The sequence below is a fragment of the Thunnus thynnus genome, chromosome 16 (genome assembly GCF_963924715.1).
Source record: "Thunnus thynnus chromosome 16, fThuThy2.1, whole genome shotgun sequence".
Lineage (NCBI taxonomy): Eukaryota > Metazoa > Chordata > Actinopteri > Scombriformes > Scombridae > Thunnus > Thunnus thynnus.
This window is the reverse complement of record NC_089532.1, coordinates 18115038-18131997: the sequence shown is the minus strand read 5'-3', so window position 1 is coordinate 18131997 and position 16960 is coordinate 18115038. Positions and strand designations below refer to the sequence as shown.

The following is a 16960-nucleotide window of genomic DNA, read 5'->3' as shown; positions in this document are numbered from 1 at the left end:
CAGGATCGTGTGGGAGGTGTCTTACTGCAGAATTCCTGGTACTCAGAGGGGAGCACAAAGGTCTGAGGAACGATGTGGAAGTTTTTGAAGCCGTGAGTCTGCTGCATTCGCTGGATGTTTTTATAAAGACGGTCTTTGCGCGTCAGTTCGTATGACCTGGAAATGAACAGAGGCTCCGGTTTAAAGCACAAACTTCGACACAAAAATACAAATATACAGCACCGTGCATACACAACAGCAGTAGATCGCCCTCTGCCTGACAATATGATTCATTTCGTGTTTCAGAGAGGCACCAGTCCAAAATAAATGCGCTTTGCACTGGAAGCCAAGAAACACACTGCCAGAACTGAAGGGCTTAAAATGGTTCAGTGGTGATATTTATAACACAGAAAACAGTGGCAATACACTCGTATACTCGAGTGCTCTGTTATACCTGGGAAAGTGGTTGACCCTCTGGAAATCTTGAAGGCTACGGAGTATGTAAGGCTTGAGGTGAGATCCCGTCCACATGAGGTTAAAGTCATTACTATTTGGGTGAACCTAAAAAAAACAGACATAATGTTTGTTTGCAATTAACAGACTCTGGATTGAATAAGTTAGATCCAAGTATAGAAAATTGATGTGCACAGAGAATGAGATCTGTACAGTTTCCAGTCACCAAAAGCAGTATTAGAAGCAGATCAGACACTAACCTGGAGAATTAAACCCTGCTCTATTGAAATCATCCCAAAATGATGGCCAACTCACAGATTTTCATCACCATCATCTCATTTTATCTGTTTTGTTTTGTTTTGTTTTATTCCAACAGTTCATTAGGAGGCTGAATTCACATGACTGCTCGGTGTCTAGGGGAGAGCCAGATGTTTGCAATAAAGGCTTATTAAAGTTTGGCTCTGTGGAGGCTGTGGTAGACACTCGTCTGCCTTTGATGATGGGTTAGCGGGAGTCAAGAAGCATTGAAATGAAATAAAAAGGGAATTAATTGTAACTGCTTGGAAAGAGCAATAATGGGGGTTGTGTGCCCTCGTGAAAACCGGATTAATGCTCTTGAGGTCATTTTGGTTTTTTCCATGGGTGCATTCCCGGGCTTTGACATCGGTATTATCAGTCAAAGAAAAAAAAAAAAAAAAAAGCCCCTCTATCCCATATCCTACATAGCAGAGAGGTAAATAAATAGCATGTGCTGCAAAAAAAACAATACAGATTTTATAAAGATGCTAATCTTTTAAATTTGCATGATTGAGTGGAGAGCATTACCTCATGGAACCCATGATTGGTCAGTAATCCTCGAACCAGGCGGCTCTCTGTGCGCACAATCTTGAAGGCCATGTTGTATCGCTCTGAGCAAATTAAACACTTGGGATTTTAACTTCACACACAGTATTCCTTACAATAACAGGTTCTCAGGATCAAACTAATTGAAGCCCCCTCCCCCCCCCCAAAATGTTTTTATAGCTTCAACAAATTCTGGTGTACCTCCGATAGAGCTGATATTCCCATCTTTGGAGACGATGGCTTCGGGGAAAAACAAGAGAATTGGGATGGTCTTGCTAAGGCCGCTCCAGGCAACGCAGGGATGATCTCTGGTGGACAAACGTTTAGATGAGATGCAGTCACAGTTAGAGGCAGATTTTTATAAATGTTCTCAAATTCCAGGGCTCACAAACCTTCTCAAAATTCAAATAAGAGAGAGAGATAAACACCTTACACACAGAAAAACTTCCCGGTAATGATATCATGGAGATCCACTCTGGGGTAAATTATACTGCCCAAAATCTTTGGCGGTCATCCCCCCGATGATGTGAACTCACCTATAAGGGCAGCTTACCTCATGCTGAGGGAATGTATTCTGACATGGTGTTTATTTCAGTCGAGCAGATAGAGACAGAACCACACACAGTTTCTGGAGGCGCTGGGCAACAACAAACCCATGTACTGTACTAACAAAACGACTTGTAAAACTGCACATTATCTGATAGTACCAGACACAGCCTGCTTATCGGAGGGTTAAAAATAAGATAAGGCGGCATGTTGATGGAGTAGAACTCAATCAGGCACGGCCAGTCTTGATAAAGGAAGGGGAGGCATGTAAACAACTGCTGAAGTATCCAGGTATGTAAGACAATGCGGCAGATATCTTCTCCACTGAGATGAGATTGTTTTGCAGGCCCTTAAGCAACGTGTTTTGATCATATTTAAGCCATCAAAACGATTGAAATACGATACTCACAGGATGTGAAGGTCTTAGACAAAAGGCCAAATTGTTACCATCCCTGTGATATTTTAGCAGGTTGCAAACATTAGTAACTACTTTTTTCCTATAATACTGACTGGATTTATAAAAAGACTATAACTAGGCACATCTGAGCTGTTGACAGAGATTCATAAAGGTCTTTAAGCCACTCAGCCTGTTTTTTTCTGAGCATCATATGACTGGAATATTCTTCCAAGTGACTTTAGAGACCTAACAACCTATGATACTTAAAACAAAAACTAAAAAAAATAAAAATTAAACATTTATTGGGAAGAAAAAAGTGCCAATGTGGTATTTAACTGTACACTCCCCCTCATCTGTCCATCAATCAAATTGTCAACAACTGTTCATAAGTTTGTTTACTTTTTATTTTCATTAATGATGTTTTCAAAAAAGTATTTTCAAGCCTCTACGCTACAAAACCTGGTTAAGTCTTGTGCTTTTTTCCTTTGGTTGCCATACATGCTTTATTCTATAGGCTATATGTGTTTCTCTTTATTTCTGCTATGTGCTTCTTGTATTTGCCTGCAATGTTATACTTTGTTGTCTTTTGCATTATTTAGTGTTTTCTGTTGTTGTTATTTGCAGTTTTACATCACATTAATGTCATTTAGTAACACCCCTGGAAAAGAAAGTGGCATCACTCAAGTCAGAGTTGAGCAGAAGAAACTTAAATGGGTTGAAATCAAGTGTGTAGGCGATGCTTGTTGGGTGATAAATGTACTGGAAATACTACTTTTCAAACACATTAAATCAAAATGTCTTACTGTAGCAGTGCATGTGATGAGTGTGAGTTGATAGATTTTTAATAATTTCATGGTTTTCCTGCTCTGGCAGTAATTCAATGGAATATAACAGCCCCGTCAGTAAAAGCAGCACCAGTCACCTGGAGGTTAAACCTTAATACTAAGCAATCCAAACTAATTCAGGAGATGGGAATTCACCTCAAAGCAGGCACAGTGGCTCTCAGTAAGGTATGACTAAGTAAAGCTTAAGAGGGAATTAGTTGGCAGAGACGAGATAAAAAGACCAACTGTTCCAACTATGATCTGGAGCTATAGACGCTCCTCCCTCTCATCCGGTTGAACTTTCATCAATTATGCAAAAATGAAAGCTACTTGACGTCTTCATTATGTCTAAATGTATCTTGGCATTAATTATTAAAACAGGCTCCCATATATAAGATTACACATTCAAAATGAGTATGACAAATTACAACGACAAAGACGTTCATACAGCAGGAAAAAAAATGTTTTTGCTCCAGCATGGTGTCACATTAATACTGTATTTAGAGGTCAATCTTTATATACCAGGAGGCTCAGTAGATTAAGAACCTAAGTGACACAGATGGAGACCTGCTTAATTCACACAGCCACATCCACAAGATGCAGGGACTGAGCGGTATCCTAGTCATTTATCCATAAGTTTGAACTACCTACGTCACAGTTATGAAAACAGTGAGTGTGCTACATATTAGAGGAGGAACCTATTTTGAGAGAACTAAAAATACTCAAACAAAGGTGCTGAAAAATCTGCTATAAATATAAAAGAATAAGCATTCTGTTTGTGGTGCCATCAGAGTAGTCTGGTACCTCTTAATCGATTCCCAGGTATCCATATTTTTTAAGAAATTCAAATAGAATACATTGATGAATAATTTAAATATATTATAATATAATGACAATATATATGAAATATCTACGAATAATAAAGTGTAAGGAAATTACAATTCAGTTTTATTATCATGCTATCGTCAGTGTGGACAGTCCATGGACAGTCATGCACCCTCCTACCTTAGCAATATCCACCTGTCTTACACTAATGTACAGTGTATTATACTATAGCATATTAACATCATTGAACAGTGTATACTCAGCAAATAGTATTATAGTTATGGTTATATCTCTGGTGTCTATTCTATTCTTTTATTTTTAAGTTAGTCTATTTAGTTATTGTACATAATTATCCTTTAATTGTATTTGTTTCTTCTGTCTGCCTCATTTTTTTGTATTTTGATTTATGTCAAGTGGCCGCTGTGACACTTTAATTTCCCTTTGGGATTAATAAGCCACTCTATCTATATATCTATCTATCGAATGTAGAAGTTTGACATATAAAGACTTCTGGACGCTGAGGTGACTCTGTTGTGATTTTGCATTTAGATATGTAGAAATGACCTCAGAGTTGGTTCTTTTTTCATTTAATTTCCAGGCTGGGGGAGCAGCAAATGATTTTATTTATGATGATGAGTAAAAGATGGGGTGTTTTTATACTGCTAAGCCTTGACAGTACTGTTTCTGGAGCTGACTGGGGTCGATCACGTTCAGTTTTATGTGATTATACAATTAGGACAGGACATATGCACAAACTGCAGACTTGTACTTACTCTTGCTCGTCCTCTGAGGAGGACTCAGAGTCCTCCTTATCCCGGATCACAGCTGGCATCTCTACAGTGTAGGCGGACGAGCTGCCCGGTGAAATCTTCCTGGGATCAAGTGTCTAGGTTTACCATGGTATCCACCTCCTCCACCTGCCAACAGACCAGTCAGTGAACGTCTCGTCAACCTGCCTCCAACAGACGCGAGTCCAGTAAAAATACAATATTAATAACAACGTTACTAAGACCCGTAAACAACTAATTTCATATTCGTGCAGACCTGAAACACTGGTTCACATTTAGCACACAGTTAGCTGAGAACAGCTGCTTCCCCCCTCTCTCTACTTGTGGTGGCAGTGAAATTATTTTCTATGACGGTTAAAGGAGTCACATAAGAATAAACCCAGACAACAAGCGTTAAAGCTAAACAACATACGACTTTACTTTAGCGTTAGGTATGGGAAGCTAACCAGGAAGCGTCTGCCTTGATGGAGGCCGTTAAAGTCAACGTTTTTTTGAAACGACAAACACAAACACAGCAACAAAAACTTGCCTTTATTTCTGGGAGCCTGCTAACGGCCAGCTAGCTGGCGTCACCACTCACCAGGGCCAGTTGATCATCGCGGTTAATCTTCCTGGTAACTACAACAACTGAGTAGCAACAGAGCACGGCGCATGCGCACTTACGGTGGCTGTTTTTTTTATCCGCCTGACCAAATTTTGCGTTGAGTCCATCCAGCGATGACATCATTTCATGGACTAAAGGGACCGAGTTCATGTCCCCAGTTTATGCAAACCTTTTTCAAATACCATCTCGTTTGCTACAAATTAAATCCTGTATGATATACAACATTTAACTGCTTATTACTGCTTTATATATTTATTCTTCGACAGCAGTGCGAACAAATGAATCCGTTGTGGGATTTATGAATTAAATTCTAACAGGTACAGTTTAATCTGTAATATTGATAAACAACATGTAAAAAAAAATGTGTTAAAAGCTGTTTCAAATGTACACTCAATGTCATTTTGTACTTCTAAAAGGTAATAGTGTGAGTATTTGCACACATATGACTAAATGGGGAGTCACAAACAACACAAACAACACATTATAAATAGAAAGAAAATCAAATAAAAATTTAATACAAAATATATACATAAATTAAATAAAACGATACTTTAAAAAAAATACACTCAATGACAGTTTTTACAGCCTTCTTATTAGTGCAAAATTTAATGGTCTGTAAGCTGCTCACATGCTTTTTTTTTTCAAAACTTTATTTACTGGGTTTCCAGACAAGATAACAGACAAGTAGTACACTGAGTTTCAATTGAGACTTTAAGTAATTACAAAACAGAAGATCAGAAGAAAAAGAAACAGAACACCTGTATGAAAAAGGAAACATAACAAGGCCAATGGCCTAAGAGTTTTTCAGTCCGGGATGGTCCCCATGTCTTCTTCAAACTGGCAGATGATCCTCTCAGTTTACACCTAATATTTTCCATATTTACAAGGTAGAAAATATCTCTAATCTTATAGTTTTGTAGGTGGAGCAGGAGATTTCCATTGCTCACATTCTTTATGAAAAACTGAGAAGAGAGGTTTCATATCATAGCTAAAACTGTTGTTTTCTATTCTACCAAACCAGATGTAACGAAGACAGAAGTCATCACAGGTTATCCTCTCGCTCCACATGTACTCTTCGTTTGAACGCAGCCTAACCTGAAGGGTGTACTACAAAACAAGTTCAACATACCCAGGCTTTCTTTGTGTGAGCTGGCTCGGCAAACCCTGAACTCGCGATCAGAGATAAGTGGTATCACGAAGGTATGAGATATGATATGAACTTTCTTTGTTCACCCAGGCTTTCTGCTTCAGGTTCTGTGTGCGTCCCCATAAAAGGGGGCGTTTTGCGCGTCATTTGACAAAATGGACCGATCGTGCGTCGCTTATTTCAGTGAGGAGGAACAGATTATTATAACGAGAGGTATGAATAATATAAATACATTATCACAGCAAAAAGCAACGCTGTTGCTGCAAATAAAACGAGAGAGGAATGGTGGCAGAAAATCGCTGATCGTGTAAATTCGTTTGTTAAAAAACGAATTCATTAATTTATTAATTACGTAATTAGTTTATATACATATTTTACCACTCAGTGCACTCACTGTGCCTCCCACAGCCAAAGCTCTTAAACTTTAAACTTGATGCAGCAGATTTAAACATTATACTCAAGAAGTGCATTCAGGTCTGACTCTGTCCCATAATGAAGGATAAGTGGAAATCACTTTAGATTCTGGCCAAATCAAAGTGAAATTAATATTATAAATTGAATATTATCTGTGACAAATACCAATAGCTTAATCTTTTTTTGTTCAAAGTATTTCGTCATTAGTTTTTTTGATTTGAAATACAATTTGATATATTGTAACCATAGACTGTATAAAAATATGGACGTTGTTACCGTGACGTCACCTGTTGGTTTCTGAAGAGCGGTTTTGAAGCTCAAAGCGAGCATGGATGTATAAATAAATAAACATGTTTATTTCTGCTGTAAAGTTGGGCATTTTAACATGGGGGTCTATGGGGAATGACCATAGACTGTATAAAAATAATGAATGACTCGCTTTTGGAGCCAGCCTCAAGTGGCCATACAAGGAACTGAAGAAAAAACGGACTTTGTAGCAAATCTGCAAAACCATGGTGATGTACTCAGGTTAAAAGAGAGCCACCTTAGTGACATTTAAAACCCTGGTTTTATGCCATGGATGTATTATAAGAGCTGGATACCGTCTGGATGCAGTCTGCAGGTGACCGGATTGCTTGATAACTATTGGTTAGCGACGAAAATGGGCGTAACCGGAACGCTCGAATAGACCAATCACGTACATGGTACGAGTGGCTGGAGCCACTTCTGCTGCTCTGTTATTGGTTGAGTCAAGATTGAAGGACTTACCATTTTATACATAACGTCATCAAACTTGGTTGGCTCTAGTCCCACTTTACTGTCTTATAATGGAGCATGCCCACGCTGTAGTTTGATAGACGCCGCCAGGTAAAAACATGCACCATGCATGTTATTTTTAACACCAGTAACATCCAGTAGACACCTGTCTGTCTGTCTGTCTGTCTGTCTGTCTATCTATCTTTATAGCACAACCAGCTGATTGTACTTGCATTGGCCTGTTGGAGTTTCAGGTTGTTTATCCTGCAGCACTTTGACAGTTTGACTTTTCCTTGCTGACAGGTGCGTCTCGCAGACAGAAGAGATGAGTCGCTTTCTGAACGTGTTGCGGAGCTGGCTGGTGATGGTGTCGGTCATCGCCATGGGAAACACCGTCCAGAGTTTCAGAGATCACAGCTTCCTGTCAGAGAAGCTGTACACTGGGACTCCACAGTTTGGTGAGGAAACACTTCATTAGGTTTGTTCATTATTTGACTGAAGGTGATATCATGAATTGTTGAAAAGGTTTGGTGTCAATATGTATATGCAGTTTTTAAAAACTCCTGATACTTGCATCAACTGTCATGCAGCATTTAAACTGTATATCACAATATTAGGGGCCAAAATCACAACCATATATAGTCTGATGATACTTCCCACTGGATAAGCATTAGGCAAAGAGCAACTGTTTCATATCATAATTAAACCAATAATCGATAACCTTAGTAAACAGTTTTCAGATTTAGAGGCCGATCAATGCTGGATTTCTGAGGCCGCTACCAATATTTGTTAGTCTAGATAGATCTAATAAGGATACTTTATATTGGCCTGGTCAGAAGTTGAGCAAGACATTTTATTAAGTGAGGAAAAAACTTGTCTTCAGCTGTAAACTTGTTTCTAAATGACCTCCAACATGTTTTTGACATGATTGTACTGCAGTTTTTTTATTACTTATCATCTGCTGCTACCAAAATATCTGCAATAAGGTTATATAGGTTTATAATATTGGCTCTGCTCAATGTTTTTCTATTTAAAATGAATCAAGGCATTGTTACCTTCTAGTATTCTCTTCTAAAGAGCCATATGGGAAATACAAATAGCTATATTTGGATATTTTTTTCCATTTTCTAAACTCCAGCATTCCTGATTTTTCCATTTTCTTTTCAGTGAATGGTCTCCAAGCTCGAACATTTGGCATTTGGACGTTGCTGTCATCGATCATTCGCTGTGCCTGTGCCATTGATATCCAGAACAGAACGTAAGACAGCTCGTCTCTCTCTGCACCTTGTTTCTGTTGGCAGTCTGCGTTATGTTCTTACAGTGTGTCATCATGCCGGCTCCCTGCAGGCTGTATCACATCACCTTGTGGACATTTGTGCTGGCGTTGGGCCATTTCCTGTCAGAGGCTTTCATCTACAAGACTGCACCGCTGACTATCGGGGTCATGGCACCTCTTATTGTGGCAAGTAAGTACTGACTACACTGAGGAGGAGTCTCCCGAAAATGTCAGTTTTAAGTTTTAAAACATCTTTGTACAATGTCTCAATGTCTCATTTTCCTGTCATTGGAATTAGAAGTTTAAAAAGTTTTATGTAGACCTCTTGTGTCTTAGTAACAACATTATATATTTGTTTTTCTAGGTTTCTCTGTCATAGGAATGCTGATTGGATTCCAGTGTTTTCCAGAGACGCAAGAGGAAGTCGGAGCACGACAGAAGAAACGTAACTGAATCCCGCCTGAATCTGAGTTTTCCACCAGACATGTTTGGACTGGTCGTAGTGTGTGGCTTCCTGCCTTGAAGAACATGAGATCTGGATGTCAGTTCATTTCCTACTGTGAATGAAACTTTCTATACACTACATTCATCTATATCTGGGTCGTATTTAATGTTTTATAAACTGATATTTTAGTAGTCCAATCGAAAAATGTTTGACGGAGTAGTTATCATCTCTTCATATTTGGTTTTGTTATGCTACAGTAATTGACATGGAGGTTCTGAAATGTGCTGAATGACACTCATTATCGTGTCTGTGCCTGTAATCTGACGAAATAATCAGATGTGCTTTGAAACTGCTGAACAAACATTGTGGTGGAAACGATTACAGAAATAATCCACAATAGATTTTCATTCACTCATTTTTATTTTCATTTCACCAGATCACCACTTCCTATACATTTTTTTTTAAACAATAGCTCAGATTTACCCAAGAACCCTGATGAATACATAGTATAAAACTATGCTCTTCATCACAGAGTATCTTATGATATCAGCAATTATTCTTGATGTTTGTTCTGTGCTGTGAAATGTTTGAACACCCTTTGAATTTATGCACAAAATTATTTTTGAATGAAACGATCTGTTGTTTTGAGACCTACAAAATGTTTTCTATTACATTAATATGATAATTATGTGTATTTATAAATCTATGAGCTACAAATGAAAAATATGTTGGGAAAATTTGCTGACGTATTGTTTTCCCTCAGTGTAAGTGTGTTTTTGCATTATTTTTGATAAACATTTAGTATCCCTTTCTACCCAGATGTAGTTTGAGCTGAAGTGAGAGGTGTTGATTATTTTCTGCTAATTCTGTCTCTTCCAGCTCTTTGAAATGTTATTGGATGGATTCAAATGCAGAAAACATGAAAACAGTGTTGTGTGAAGAAATAAACTTCCAACACTCTGATTATATCCATAGATACAAAGAGTGACACTTTTTACAAGAACTTTTCTCATCATATATGGAACAAAAACAATGTTTTTGACTTGTTTTTACGTATTTTTTTATTACTTAAGTGTCATAAAAATACTCAGTTTTTCCTAAAATGCCCCTGAAGGAACAACTAGCACCTCTCACAATCACATAATCATTATAAAACAGGAAAATCACCAGATGACTAGCCACAAGACATTAAGTAAAACATGTTAAAGACAAACTGTACAAACACCGGTTACATAGTATCAACTACATGTCTCAGTAACAAATTTACAAGCTAAGAGTCTTATATATAAAAACATATTTTTGTGCAAAATTACTGTGCAATAGATCTATTTGCCTCATCCGCTCGCCAGTTGATCCAGATAAGATTTCTTCTTCCTGTGTCTGACGAGATTCTTGTAGAGATCAAGGACAAAACTGACCTTCCAAAGTGTACTCAGATGCACGGCATCAATCATATTTGTAATCAGCAGTATTCAAGAGTAATACTCCCACGTGATCCTGAATGGCAGGCAGAGATAATATGATTGTTGAGCTTCTGTTTGGCAACCCTGACTGCCATAACAGGAAAACACGTCACTGTTTTTAGCATATTCTAAAAACTTTTCAGCAATGTAAATACTGACACCATATTGGTCCACTATTAGGAAACACTCACAGTTTAAACATTGCTCATTAGACTGCATAGAACACTACATTAACACTAATTGAAGGGGAAGTGATAAAAGGAAAAAGTTCAGTTACAGTAGTAATGTTGGAGTCACTAAAGTGGCAGTTGCGTTCCACTGATGATACATTTAAAATGCCCACATTGGCTAAAATGAATAAAGATGTTTTCACATAAGGATGTAAAAACCTTTGAGGTTTCAAGTGCATTCCTCTTGTGCATGATTGACTTGTGCTTGATTTTGGATGAGCTAAGTTGCACTTGGGATACTAGTGTGAATCAGAGTCTTTACAGTACATCATGTTGTAAAGCAGGTCTGCTCGTTCGTATTGTGCTCGATCTGAACTCTTAACAGCAGCTTTTTTTTACTCTGTGGCCATGTATGTGTGGAAATGTGTCAGTTCTTTTGTTTGTTTGTTTTTATCTGTATATGATGTCAAGCTTGTGATGCTTTGATAGAAGGAAGGTATGTGTCTTCCCTTCAGTCCAGCAGGACCTCCTTCCTTATAACTTCCCTTCTTTCAGGATCTCAGGAGGAGAGACGCCTCCTTCTTCTAGATCAGCTGTCATTTTCTGCAAAGTACGGAGACAGGAGAGAATCACAATCACATTGTTCAACAAAAACTGAGCTTTTTACCAAAAGAGACACAAATTCTCCACTTATTATAGCATTCAGAAAGACAACAGAACATTAACATAGACCAAAAAAACAGAACAACTCAAAACTTCATCAATACAATTCAAACATTTAGTTAATTAGGTCATCAAAAATGTGAAAAGGCTCAATTCAGATTTTCCTTAAAAATTAAGAGTTTTCCACCAGAGTTTTCCACTTTATGATTGATTAAAGTAAAAGATGTTCAAGCACAGTGACACAAAAAACAACAACATTACTGACAGAAATATATTTAACTACAGTATTAATTTCATCTTGATGATGACTTAACGGGAAAACACAGCTCTACATTTTATGAACAGAAAAGTTTGAGGACCCTTCAACCAAACTTTGCAGGAGGTTTGAATTCCTGGATGAATTGCTTTTTTACTTAACAGCAGGATAACCTGTTTAATCTAAGAGCTGAAGTGGAAAGAATGTACTGCAGTCTAGTAATAACCTCAAATATTCTTCATACCAATATTAATAACATACCAGTCATGCTTTTGGGGAAAAAAATAATTAAACCTTCTATTTTTGTACATTGAAAACAAAATATGGTTTTCAACAATTTTCTGGACAGTTTCAGTGGAAGTTTCACATTGAAGTTTGTTAAATGACAAATGATACTCTTGTCTGTTGTGTGTATGTGGGGAGTTTATTATTATCTGTGTTGAAGCTTCAGAAGAGTGTGTGCCCCTACCTTGGCAGGTGTGTGTTTTGGTTTTTGTGAGGTTGTGGGTTTATGTCATGACTGCCGCTGCCAGGGGCCGCCGCACGCTGTGGCCCCGTAGTCCTGCACGGAGCCTGTAGACTGGAACGATAACTTGGGTGTCACACCTCTGAGGGGCCCTGAGGGGACCTCCTCATCCTCCACCATCTTCACCACCACCACCAGTCTGCCCCCAGAAACCACTGCACACCAAACTAAACTGCCTGCTATCTGTCCACTGGCATAGTAGCTTTAAAAACACCCTTAAATATATCAATGGGATTATTTACTTGCAAATGGCTCATTTTTAAGGTTTGTTTCTGCATTGTTAGTGATCTCACTGTCTCCTCATTTCTAACAACTGGCTCATGATAAACTAAGTGTAGCTTATTTAAGTTCTGTTAGTGTGCAGGATTACCGGAGCTTTCCGCTTTAGTTGCATTTGCATTGTTAGAGCGGAGGAGGAAAGACAGCAAGAGGTCCTGAAGTTGTTTTAAACAACAAGGAAACAAGCTGAGCTGCAGAGCACACACGCCGTGAAATAAGAACTTGTTTAAACTGGCATATTGTCAAAATTCAAAGGTGATTTTGAGCAGCTGAAAGCCACCAGGGTTTATTTTCTGTTTCACTGAATTTAAATATATATATATATATATATATATATATATAGTATGTTACATAAATTTGGTGCATGAGGATGGTGCCACATTAATTCAATAAATGAAACCTGCTTTTTACCTATTAAAAGTGAATTTGTGGAGTCTAATTATCACATTATTACAGTGATTTATAAAACTGATTGTAACAGATTTACATACAACATCTGTTTGACAGCTGTCAACTGCACCCGTATAAAAGTGTAACAAAGCGCATCTCCACAAGTGTTAAACCGAAATTGGGTTTTTTATAGCCAAAGTTCATAAAACATGCTGTTAGAGCGAGTTGGAGAGCTGTCAGACGAAGCAGAGTTTTGCTTTTTTGCAAACAGAATAGAGGATGTTTTTAGTGTGATGAGAGAAAGTTTCCACCAAACAGTGCAGTGCAACTCCTGCATTCACTTGTGTGCATGCCGGCAGCAGTGCGCTGCAGTGTGAGGACTGCAGAGAAGCAGCCAGCAGAGTTAATTCAGCCCGGGCGACATCTAACACATTCCCTCTCCACAGGGATGTGAAGATCTCACCACTGACTTCATGCAGAGCACACAGATGTACTTACACTCACTGTCTGCACCTCGGCCTGTAGGTTGGCCTTCTGCCGCCTGAGGTCGGACTTGATGAATCCTGTGATGAACACGGAGGAGGGTGGAAAAAAAAAAGATTTTGTTATGGCATTTATTGCTGTGGTAGCCTTTCTGTATAAATAGGGAGTTTGACACTGTGTTTGCAAGAAAAATCGCAAAATGTGGAAAATGGTGTTCATTAACAAACTGAAATAGCTCCTCAGTGGTGTCTCAGTTCAATATCACTTACGTCATTTAGAAAAATGATGAATTTGCAGGTTTTCTGTCAGATAAATTAGTTGTTAGAATGAATCCACACCCAATGTACCCAAGAGGTAACAACTACAAATGGCTTTAAAAGTTGTTTTAATAGAAAAATAACATAATTTTCTGGTATTAAACAGCTGTAAATAACAAGCTGAAGTCCTCATTTGCCTTTAATAAAATAATGTCATTCATTCAGCCACTAGATGGCAGCCTTATCCTGTGGAAAATGTGAATATGTGCACGTGTGACTTGGGGATTGTAAACACAAAGCACAATGGTTTAAACAGTCATGCTCCACCACTAAAATGCATCATGTGTTAAAGTTCCCTTTCATATCACGTGCACACATGACAAGAGTCCAATGATCACTGTTGTTTTGAGGGTGTTTCGGTGTTGTAAACAGGAGAGACATGCTGAGGAAACAGAGGAAAGGTTAATATCTTACCTGTTAATACTGTTCCTATTAGCAGAAAGATACACAGGAAGATGTTTCCCGCTAAAGTGCCCCAGTTATCAATGATCTTCCCTTGGGAGATGGTGAAAATGATTCCAAAGATCTGAAATAGGATTCATGAAACGTTTACAGCCCCTAAATAAAATGTTGTCTTTCTTTTGTATTCTGTCTGGTGGCCAGATGTGACCGTGCTGATGTTACCAACCTGGGCTGAACAGTTGAGAAGTCCAGATGAGGTTCCCTCTGATTCAGGATAGGTGAGCTCTACTGCAAACTCAAAGCCCAGAGGCAGGTAACCTGTCATGAAGAGACTACAAACAGACACTCAAGGTCAAATAAAAGACTTAAAGTGTGTGATCTGCAGTGGTTTATTCCTTAATTGTGTGCTCAGTTTTCATCCTAACCAAGGAAAATGAAACAGCTCCACACATTTAAAAGTGGGGCGAGTGTATATTGCTGTATAATACATCCTGTCTGGATTTCAGAAATGAAACCCAGAAAAAGGAATCGCTATGGAAACCAGATATGGGCGTAATCAGCTTACCATAAATAGCAATAATTGTGAGGACAAAGCACGTGGACTTGGGAGTCGGAGGAGCATTAATATTGCTTTGACAAAGCAACTCTCGTACCAGATGGGAGAGAAGCAGAGAAACATAAACTACAGCCTCACCAGAATGTCTGGCAGGAGCTTTAAAAAACTGTCTTGAAAATCAAACGTGACAAATATTGTTCATCACATCACAACCTCAGGGTAACCTCAGAATAAAATAAATAACACACAGGGCTATCACATGTTGGCTGCTCATTTTACCAGGTTAGTGGGTGTGATGTTTATGAGCTCGGGGGCCTTTACTGGTTACCTACCCTAAAAGTCCAGCTGTGAGAAACACCACCCAAAGGTGACCCTGATTGAGGGTGAAGGCATACACCAGCATCGCAACCAGAGAGAGGATATACACGATCAGGGTGGTCTGTCTGAGGAGAGAGGAGGAGAATATCAATGCATTCACACACAGCAAACCTAATTTGCTGGTATATACTGAAAGACCTGTAAATCTAAATACTCCAAATCATCTTAGAAACCCATTTTAATCAGATTTGACTTTTACATGAATGTTTAAGAATCTGAATCCTAATACTGGGCTTACATTTGTTACACACCAGAGCTGATCAGAACAAGTAAATCCTCCAACATCATTTAACAAAAAGGCTTTATGTATATGCAGCTTTCTAAAAGCTACTTGGGAATTTAATTTTTTCCTGATATTCCACAGTCTATATTTCAAATGGCTAAAGAAACTTGTAGCATCAACTGTTTTGGCGGCAACACACTTCATTATAAGAACCAAAACTAATAAGTACAGCCAGCAGGGTTAAATTAGGAGCGCTAAGATTGTCTAACCAGCCAATGACTCTTCTCCACCACATTTAACATGCATCATTTCATGTGCGTGCGTCGACTTTGTACAAGCCCAACCAACAATAATTGAAAACAGGAGTGCCTACAAATATCCTCAAATCCCTGCTGACACAAAACTGCCATTGAGAAAAAGATGTTTTATGTTTTTGTTTTTTAATTTTTAATGAGTAATACTTAACAGAAAATATGCAGTATATTAGATTATATGCTATAACTTTCTGCTGATTGAGGGCAATGCTTGACTATCGACTGGGAAAACCAATATTCCCGAGTCACTGAAGACCCCTCATCATAACCCGGACCATCTGCACAAACAAGCTTACTCTGGTGAAACTGTCTCTTGTACAACCACGCGTAAAATATTGCTCCAAAACATTTTTGTTAATATAACATAGTCCTTTGACTCTCTCCCACATAGGACAATGGGAGCGTGAGGGTCAACAACATAAATATGGGCCTGACTGCTTTGACAGCTAAGCATCCTGATGGCATGTAAGGAATCTGAGGACTGAGGATTTTATCTAGTCATAATAGTTTGCATGCCAGATAACTGAACGTTGTGTACCAAAGACTTAGAAACCTGATCCCCAAAAAAAGCTGTCGAACAAAACAAAAAGGACACCATCACTGATCACAAAGCGATCAGATACTCTCACTTTTAAGATTGCATTATTACTGTTTTCCATGTTTAATGCAGCGGCACGAGGCCTGAGATGCTACCCGGGAGAACCAGTAGAGTACAGCCTGTCAGTTCAGATAAGCAGAGAGGGACTTCAGATATAAAACTCAGTTCCACTGGATTCATCCGTGCCCACTTTGAACAAAAGCTTTAATCCACTTAGACATCTTCCTTTGAACGAACAATTTAAGACGTTCATATAAGGAGTCCACGTTTTAAAGCACAGCTAACACCGCAGTAAACAAGAGCGACTGTTTGACCTTGAAGACTGAAAATGACGTTGGAGCAATCGCTTCAGAGATCACAGGGAGTTTTCACATCTGCAGTTCCTCTTAATTACTAATTAGCAAATGTCAGCATGCTAACATGCTACACTAAGATGGTGAATATTGTAAACATTGTCCACGAGGCAGATGAAGGTCATTTTAGTCGTCTGAAGAATGTGATTAGAGGGAACACTCATTTTTAACGTCAAATGACGGAAGTAAAACTACAGGGGAAATTTGTTTTGTCTCAGTGACAGGGGCCTTTACTAAAACACATTCTGGCAACCAGTTACAGTCACACACTGAATTGTCTTTACTCTCAATA

At 38.5% G+C, this 16960-nt stretch overlaps 3 protein-coding genes across 15 annotated transcripts in view; 1 reads left to right on the top strand and 2 right to left on the bottom strand.

Annotated features, from left to right (window-relative positions):
- Positions 1 to 5320, bottom strand: part of ttll5 (tubulin tyrosine ligase-like family, member 5) — a 54548-nt gene extending 49228 nt beyond the window's left edge. For 3 of the 7 annotated variants that reach the window (XM_067615274.1, XM_067615280.1, XM_067615279.1), the window contains exons 1-6: positions 5185 to 5304; positions 4641 to 4784; positions 1477 to 1583; positions 1258 to 1340; positions 434 to 540; positions 26 to 156 (exon numbers count right to left, since the gene is read on the bottom strand). In XM_067615274.1, coding sequence (XP_067471375.1) covers positions 26 to 156; positions 434 to 540; positions 1258 to 1340; positions 1477 to 1583; positions 4641 to 4699 — 487 coding nt within the window. In that variant the 5' untranslated portion in view covers positions 4700 to 4784; positions 5185 to 5304. Of the gene's footprint in view, positions 1 to 25; positions 157 to 433; positions 541 to 1257; positions 1341 to 1476; positions 1584 to 1667; positions 1711 to 4640; positions 4785 to 4911; positions 5035 to 5101; positions 5125 to 5184 lie in introns of those variants that run through there. The other 4 variants (XM_067615275.1, XM_067615276.1, XM_067615278.1 and 1 more) reach the window with 4 other exon arrangements.
- On the top strand, positions 1893 to 10265 carry erg28 (ergosterol biosynthesis 28 homolog). 3 transcript variants are annotated; one of them, XM_067615292.1, is made up of 6 exons: positions 1893 to 2112; positions 6281 to 6459; positions 7880 to 8034; positions 8744 to 8834; positions 8924 to 9042; positions 9217 to 10265. In XM_067615292.1, the coding sequence occupies exons 3-6, from the start codon at positions 7902 to 7904 to the stop codon at positions 9303 to 9305; spliced, it is 432 nt and encodes a 143-aa protein (XP_067471393.1). In that variant the 5' UTR covers positions 1893 to 2112; positions 6281 to 6459; positions 7880 to 7901; the 3' UTR covers positions 9306 to 10265. The 3 variants fall into 3 exon arrangements, with proteins under 3 accessions (XP_067471393.1, XP_067471394.1, XP_067471392.1); XM_067615293.1 differs by lacking the exon at positions 6281 to 6459; XM_067615291.1 differs by lacking the exons at positions 1893 to 2112; positions 6281 to 6459 and adding an exon at positions 7586 to 7687.
- flvcr2a (FLVCR choline and putative heme transporter 2a) overlaps positions 10065 to 16960 on the bottom strand; it is a 23877-nt gene continuing 16981 nt past the window's right edge. For 4 of the 5 annotated variants that reach the window (XM_067615285.1, XM_067615282.1, XM_067615283.1 and 1 more), the window contains 5 exons: positions 15135 to 15245; positions 14473 to 14578; positions 14259 to 14370; positions 13543 to 13607; positions 10065 to 11533 (listed from right to left, as the gene is read on the bottom strand). In XM_067615285.1, the coding sequence (XP_067471386.1) occupies positions 11465 to 11533; positions 13543 to 13607; positions 14259 to 14370; positions 14473 to 14578; positions 15135 to 15245 (463 nt within the window). In that variant the 3' untranslated portion in view covers positions 10065 to 11464. Of the gene's footprint in view, positions 11534 to 12318; positions 12430 to 13542; positions 13608 to 14258; positions 14371 to 14472; positions 14579 to 15134; positions 15246 to 16960 lie in introns of all 5 variants that reach the window. The other variant, XM_067615284.1, reaches the window with a different exon arrangement.

Excerpts from the sequence above, each read along its gene's own strand:
- erg28 (XM_067615293.1), top strand. The coding sequence starts at position 7,902 with ATGAGTCGCTTTCTGAACGTGTTGCGGAGCTGGCTGGTGATGGTGTCG. Across the intron at positions 8,035-8,743 it reads CACTGGGACTCCACAGTTTG|TGAATGGTCTCCAAGCTCGA; the intron begins GTGAGGAAACAC and ends TTTTCTTTTCAG. Across the intron at positions 9,043-9,216 it reads GGCACCTCTTATTGTGGCAA|GTTTCTCTGTCATAGGAATG; the intron begins GTAAGTACTGAC and ends TTGTTTTTCTAG.